Source organism: Chrysochloris asiatica, unplaced genomic scaffold, assembly GCF_000296735.1.
Source record: "Chrysochloris asiatica unplaced genomic scaffold, ChrAsi1.0 scaffold00192, whole genome shotgun sequence".
In the NCBI taxonomy this organism is placed as follows: domain Eukaryota; kingdom Metazoa; phylum Chordata; class Mammalia; order Afrosoricida; family Chrysochloridae; genus Chrysochloris; species Chrysochloris asiatica.
The window spans coordinates 173,003-180,633 of record NW_006408710.1 but is presented as its reverse complement, the minus strand read 5'-3'; the positions used below and the strand labels follow the sequence as shown (position 1 = coordinate 180,633).

The 7,631-nt window shown below is 37.5% G+C and overlaps 1 protein-coding gene across 1 annotated transcript in view; it reads right to left on the bottom strand.

Moving 5' to 3' along the window:
- Window positions 1-5,268, bottom strand: part of ABCA9 (ATP-binding cassette, sub-family A (ABC1), member 9) — a 146,321-nt gene extending 141,053 nt beyond the window's left edge. The window contains 2 exon segments of the mRNA XM_006878387.1: window positions 3,114-3,324; window positions 5,173-5,268. Coding sequence (XP_006878449.1) covers window positions 3,114-3,324; window positions 5,173-5,268 — 307 coding nt within the window.
- Window positions 5,269-7,631: the final 2,363 nt, after the last annotated feature.

The following is a 7,631-nucleotide window of genomic DNA, read 5'->3' as shown; positions in this document are numbered from 1 at the left end:
AAAAAAAAAAAAAAAAAAAGAATGTCCACACATTTATCTCTGAAGTTCTGTCCCACGTCCTTCCCCTGCTTAGTCTTTCCCAAGATGGTGACTCTGGGAGCGACTGAGTATCTTGAATTAGAAAGCACTGGATTTCTTGTTTCTGCTACAAATTCTCCTGGCTATAAGCCTCCCAACCTTCTAAATATTCCTTTATATGTGGTTCAGAGTTCTGGGGGTAAGCCTGAGCCTGCTTGGTCTGGTATTCTGTGTTGTTGCTGACGGAGCTCCTCATTGCACTTCTACCAGATCCGCCATCTTGTTTGTTCTATAGTAGTTGTAGTTAAGTGCCATTGAGTTGATTCTGATCCATAGCGACCCTGTATAGGGCTTCTGAGGAGCAACTGGTGAGCTTGAACCACCAACCTTGCAGTTCAAATGACTTTGCAGTCTGACGCATTAGCCTACAGAGCCACACCAGGACTCTATAGTTATCTTTTATGTTGTTTAAAAAGTATTTACAATGAAGAAATCACTGGTCTTGCAAAATTCTATCATGTGATCCCCAGCATTTCTATCACCAAGGCCATATATTCCAATTACTGATCCTTCCTCCTTGTTTACAACCGTTGCATTCCAATCATCAGTAATTATCTTGTAAATACATCTTGTAAATAATTATCAGTAAATACATCTTGAGTTCATGTTTGATCAATTTCAGACTGAAGAAGTTGGTAGAATTCTTCAATTTCGTCCTCACTAACTTTAGTGGTTGATGCATAAATTTTAATAATAGTGGTATTAACTGGTCTTCCCTGTAGGTGCATGGATATTGTCCTATCACACACATTATACTTCAAAACAGATCTCGGTATGTTCTTTTGATGATGAATGGGACATCATTCCTCTTCAATTTGCCATTTCTGGTATAGTAAACTATGTGATTGTCAGACTCAAAATGGTTAATACCAGTCCATTTCAGCTCACTAATGCCTAAGATATCAATGTTTATGCGTTCCTTTTCATTTTTGACAATTTCAAACTTTCCTAGATTCATACTTCATACAGTTCGTGTTCCAATTATTAATGGATGTTTACAGCTGTTTCTCTTCATTTTGAGTTGTGCTGCATCAGCCAATGAAGGGCCTGAATGCTTTATCCATTCATGTCATCATGGTCAACTCTCCTTTGACATGAAGAGGGCAGCTCTTCCCCAGTCATATTTTGGATGCCTTCTCACCTGACGGGCTCATCTTCCCGTACTATATCTGGCAATATTCTGGTGCTCTTCATCATGTTTCAATATTCAATATCCCAGTGCTGACAGTGTTCTGCTGCTATTTGTAAGGTTTTCAGTGACTAAACATTCAGAAGTAGTCCATTTCTTCTTCCTAGTCTGTCTTCGTCTGGAAACTCAGCTGAAATCTGTCCACCATGGGTGACCCTGCTGATATTTAAGATACCCTTGACAAAGCTTCCAGAATCACATCAACATGTAAGCCATGACAGTATGAAGAACTGACAGTCAAGTGGTGGGTTATTAGCCTTAATGAAGCCCAATTTGAGCCAACTTGGTCATTGGGAGTCTTTTCAATTTGGTTGCTGATTCAATCTACTAGTTCCTAATGGTTGCCAAATTTTTTGGAACGAGATGATGTTTCAGAATCTGAAAATCTATACATTTTCTGTTCTAAATCTCTGTATCTCCTTTCTTCCATACTGACATTTCTGGGCTTCAAAGGCACAGAGTAACAGAAGTAGACGATTACATAGTTGCTAATCAATTTCAGATTGAGGAAGTTGATAGAATTCTTCAATTTCATCATCATTGGCTTTAGTGGTTTGTGTGTAAATTTGAATAATAGTGGTATTAACTGGTCTTCCTTGTCCATAAAAAAAAAAAAAAATTATATATATATACCAAGCTCTATCTTGAATACAATGATGTCAGTGATAGGATAATATTCATACTCTTACAAGGAGCTCAGACAGCATAGTGGTTATGAATCGGGCTGCTTTATCTTACATGACGCACATAACAGCCTGAGAATAGCATCCTAATATGTCACTATCAACTACCGATATACTCACTGAGAACAGTTTTAGTTGCAGGTCTCTAAATGGCCTTCTTTACTTTCCACTGACTGCTCATTAATAATAGAGGGGAGGAGGAGGTCATCTGTCTCAGGTCCATCAGATGTCCCATTGCTGTCTCCATCCCAAGGATGATGTCATGCTGGTCTTAGGACTAGTAATGATTATTTTTCTACACCTTTGTATTTTGGGGTTCAGAGAGATGCATTGGGACCTAGTTTTGTTGTAAATATTGTCCTTGGGGTTTTAGAATCACTGTCTAATTGTTCCATTTCTAAGTATTTGATTTTTCTTTTTTTTTTAAATAAACTATGCTGTCACCACTAGCTAATCTTTCAAGAAACTTCTTATTGACTTACATTTGAATAACTCTGGACTACGAGGGTGTCTGAACCTGTAAAGATTTCAGTTTTGGAAACTCAAAGGAACAATCGTATCCTTTCTTACAGGGTGTCTATGAATTGGAATCCACTTGACAGCAGTGGGGCTCTCTTTCTGATAATAATATAATGGATCTTGGTGTGACCCTATAGGCTAAGCCCTGGACTGCTAACCCCAAAGTTGGCAGTTCAATCCACTAGCAGCTCCTCAAAAACCCTATACAAGGTTGCTATAAGTTGGAGCTGACTCAAAGGCACTTAATAATAATAATAACATGGTGATGTATAATGTTAAATTTGCAAAGTGGAGGGTTATCATATATGAGGATGACCCTCGATGAGACTGATTGACACAGTGGCAGCAACAATGGCTCAAACATGACAACAATTGTGAGGATAGTGCAGGACCTGGGAGTGCTTTGTTCTGTTGTTCATAGAGGCGCCATGAGTCTGAACTGACTCAACTGCATCAACAACAACAACATAACGGTGGTAGCCCTTTCAGAATGAAACTTCCTCAGATAAAGTAACCTCATACATATTAATGCAATTAATAAAATCTGTAAACTTGAACATTTAATGCATTTTATCAAGAAAATCCCAAAATGAATGTGTACATTTTGTGAACAGGAAATCCTCATGGGATGTTAGAGAACATACCTTTCATGAATGAGGCTGAAGCCACTTTGTTCATTATCTCCTGGGTTGCTTCGGATTTGGGTGCAAATGCAACAACGTAATCAGAATCATTAAAACTATCGACTCGTCCCAGATCCATGGCAGACATTTGATGAAAATCATTAACGTAGTGATGCAAATTTGAGGAAAACAGATAAACAAACAGTACCAGAAGAAATGAGAAAACCCATTCCTATATAGCAACGGGAGAGAAATAAAACCAATCAGTGGGCGCTCACCTGCAGAGTCATCACCCACAACTAACTTAGAACACTCAAGTCTGTTTAGTCTAGATTGTGTTTACCTTCTTTCAAGTTTGTAATGTTTGAAATCTCTTCCGCCCTTGAACCCATTTTGAAATATGCAAAGTTGTCAAGCAAAGTTGAAGCAACAACTCTGACTATAATTGGGAATCTGAGTTGGTCATAATTTAAGACAAATCAGAGAAAGATTAGATTACTTTTTTGAATGACCTAATGGCTTATTTCTTGATTTTTGATAAGTACCCTCCAGTCAGTTCGGATGCATAGTGACCCATGTATAAGGTTCTGGATTTGAACTGCTGAACTTGCGGCTCAGAGACAATGATAAAGAAGTATTGTTGTTGTTATGTGCCGTGGAGTCAGTTCTGACTCATAGCCACCCTGTACAGGGTTTCAGAGGCTGCAAATCTTTACGGGAGCAGAAAGCCTCATCTTTCTCCCGCGGTATTAGATGGCATGAAATAAACAGCTCCCATCAACAGAACAGGATCTGATTTTATCTTCTGCTGCCTGCTTGTGAAAGAAGATTGTCCCTAGACATTGCTCATCACTGACAATATTCTGGAATTGAAAACAACAGAATGCATTTGCAGCGATAGGAATGCACTTATAAAATTAACATCATTCTAAACATACAGCTTTTAAAGGAGGTACGTGTTGCATTTCCCATATGACCCTCTCTGTGTGTGTGTGTGTGTCTAGAACCATTACAAATGAGAGTTAAATGATTGGAAGCAAAATATCCACATGGGGTAGGAATGCCATCTTACATACTTGTATTTATAAAATCCTTGTTCCATGAAGGCAGGGATGTTTGTCTACTTAATTCACTGTCAATTCTCAGCATCTGGAACTGTGCCCAGCACAATACAGATGTTCAATTCTTGTTTGGTGAATAAAAAGACCTACATAAATGCACAAGGAGCTCTGGTAGCGTAGTGGTTATGAATCAGGCTGCAAATCGCAAGGTCAGCAATTCAAAACTACCAGCTGTTCTGCAGGTGAAAGATGAGGCTTTCTGCTCCCATAAAGATTTACAGCCTCAGAAACCCTGTACAGGGTCGCTATGAATTGGAACCAACTCCACGGCATACAACCCCACCACCACATATATGCACCCACACAATATTGATAAAAGTTGATGAACATAGATATTCTATGAATGATTTTATTCTCTATTTTATGTAAAAGAGAACAAATGTATTCTTAAAATCAGAAGAAAATAACTAACATAGTAGCTTTTATGAGCAGAATAAATGTTCAAATTGCCGTTATATTTTTCTGTTGGTTTGAATGCTCCGCATGTCTTTGAAATTGACATTGTCTGCATCCATAGCGCGCTTGTGTAAATCTGCCTCAATTTGTCTTGTGAGTCTGTATTACTTTTGGGACTTCTTTCAGGATTAATTCTGGATTAAATTCTGTGTCTTTCTTTAACATTGGCCCTGAACTTCAGGACCTATGTTTTCATGAAATTCAAATGACTTTAGATGTTAAGAATTGTTACCTTTGTGATATATAGAAGTTACTTTATTCTTCACAGCTTCTGAATGTGAATTTAAAAAATTACACTCCCATTAAGACAAAAGATAATAATATGTAATTATAGCGGTCTTATTTGCAATAATATCAGGTGATAGAGCTAAAACAAAAACAAAAAACCTGGCCTGCTAATTAAAAATACACAAGCATTAAATAATTATGATAGCATATTTACATACACGAAAACATCTACTTTCTTATTCCAAATTTGAGAAGGTATGTGTTCTGGATCTTACCAACGAGGTCTCTCTTTTCATCCTCCATTTTTTAAGAAAATTCTTGCAGAGAAGGGCCCATGTTTGCTGACCCACACTGATGTGTCTCTTGCTCATTTTGACTTGTTTATTTGTAAAAAGAGGTAAAGGACGCACATGTGAAGATCTGAAATAGAAAACATGATGCGATCAAACAAAAAGTTATAACAGATGTTTCCGTTGCATGTCTAGAAAATAAGCAAGCCCAAAAGATGAATATACATATATAGGAGGGGGTTTCAAAAATTTGTGGAAAAATGAAATTAAAAGATAATGGAATTTTTCCAGAAACTTTCTCATTAATATTGAAAGGAAAAAAATTAAAGCAATTATGAGATGTCATTTGCCTCTTACTGGCCAGACAAAATTTACTAAGTTTCAGAATGTCTAGTGTTGTCCCCACAATACTTAGTACAATTAAATATTCGAATGAGGTTAAGGAGTTCTGGTGTGGCACTGTGGGCCAATGTGTTGGACTGCAAAGTTGGTTTGAACCACAACGTCGGTGGTTCAAGCTCACCAGCTATGCCTTTGAAACTCTATAAAGGGTCACTATGGGTCAGCATTTAACAACAGCAACAATGAAGTTAAAATAGTTTTCATGTACTGCTGATGGGACAGAGAATTATCCAATCATTTTGGTGAGCAATATATTGTTGTTAAGTGCTGTTGAGTCAGTTCCAACTCATAGTGACCCTGGATAGGGTTTCCAAGGAGCGTCTGGTGGATTTGAACCACTGACTTTAGGTTTCCAACCAGTTTAGACTGCAAGGTCAGCAGTTCTAATCCACCAACTGATTCTTGGAAACCCTATACAAGGTCACTGAGTCAGAACTGATTCAACAGCCCTTAACAACAACAAGTAATATTCTATGAAGCCCAGTTTACACAGAGTTTCAGCACAGGTGCTCACCTAAAGGTTGACAATTTGAACCCACCAACCACTCCATGGCAGGAAGTTGGGATAGTCGTCTTCCTGAAAGAGTTACAGCCTTGGAAGCCATTTTGGAAAGTTGTGTTCTGTCCCACAGTGTTGCTATGAGTCAGAATTCACTCGAGAGGCAGGAATAGCCCATCATTAATTAATTCTGCTCCTGGATACTTATGCTAAGAAAATTCTTGCTCAGTCCATGAAGGTACTTATATGAATAAGTATGTTTATCATAATCTAGATTGTTGTAGTAGAGTGTTAGAAAATACATTTTGATTGATGTAGATAATAGAATACTATGAAAAAATCAGAAACGATGGATTGATATCCACCTAGCAACATAGAGTGATCGTACTACTACAATGTCAATATAAAAAGAAAAAAAAATTAAAGAAAAAGATGAGAAGTGCAGCACAAAATTAATTATATTTATTAATGTAAAATACAATACACATTTTTCTAAAACACCCAGGAAAGCAATTATGAGATGAGGAAAGGACTCCATCAAATACAACGAGAAGGTTGCCAGTAGACATTGGAAAAGGGAATGAAAGTAGGATAGGAAATGGAAATTGGAAACTAAAGAAAATAAATAGACCAAACAAGATTTACCTTTTAAAGGTGCGAGGAACTCAAGGATGAGATTAACTCTACACTTTGTAAAAGAGAGTTTTCCTTTTAATCTCACAACAACCATACAAACAATAAGCCAAACAGCAAAACAAGACAAAACATAAAAACATATAGATAGAAAATCTCATGGATGTGTTGGAAGATACCCTATTGTTATGGCTGAACAAAGCGATTAAGTCTACTTTGAACACAGGAAATTGGAGTCAAAATAATATGAACTAACACAATGGCTTCCCATGTTCTGACCAGCTATAAGTGCCTTATATGAGTGAATTAATTTACTTCTCACAAGAAAACTTTGGGGCAGATAATATTATCTTCCTCATTTTACAGATGAGGAAAATGAGGCACAGAGATGATGTGACTTGCCAAACGTGGCCAATTGTGGCAGAGGCCAGGATGCTAACCTAGACAATTGAGTTCTGGTTTCCACATGTTTGACCAGTGTGCTACATTGTTGAGAATTTCAGCCTGTGACTGAAGACATCAGTCCTTTCTCCAGTCCAAGATACAAGATCCTATTCCTTTTCAGACCAGTGGTGCAGAGCTCCAGGCTGGATCCAGTAAATATGTTTATACACAGGCTTTGGTCTGTCCAGTCAATACCAGGATCCCAAAAATGCTGGAATATGAAAAAATCAAGGTTACCTGCCAGATGAAGAGAAAAATACATGATTTTGAAAAATAACTAAATAAACATAAGAAAAACTTAAAGTCTGCCATTTAATGACTCTTCACAATAGCACAAAGATGGAAACAACATAAATATAACTGCCTATGAACAGACGAATGGGTACAAACAGCAGGATACTACGCAACATTAAAGAATCACAATGAATCTGTGAAACGTCTCATAACAAGGATGAGCCTGGAAGAC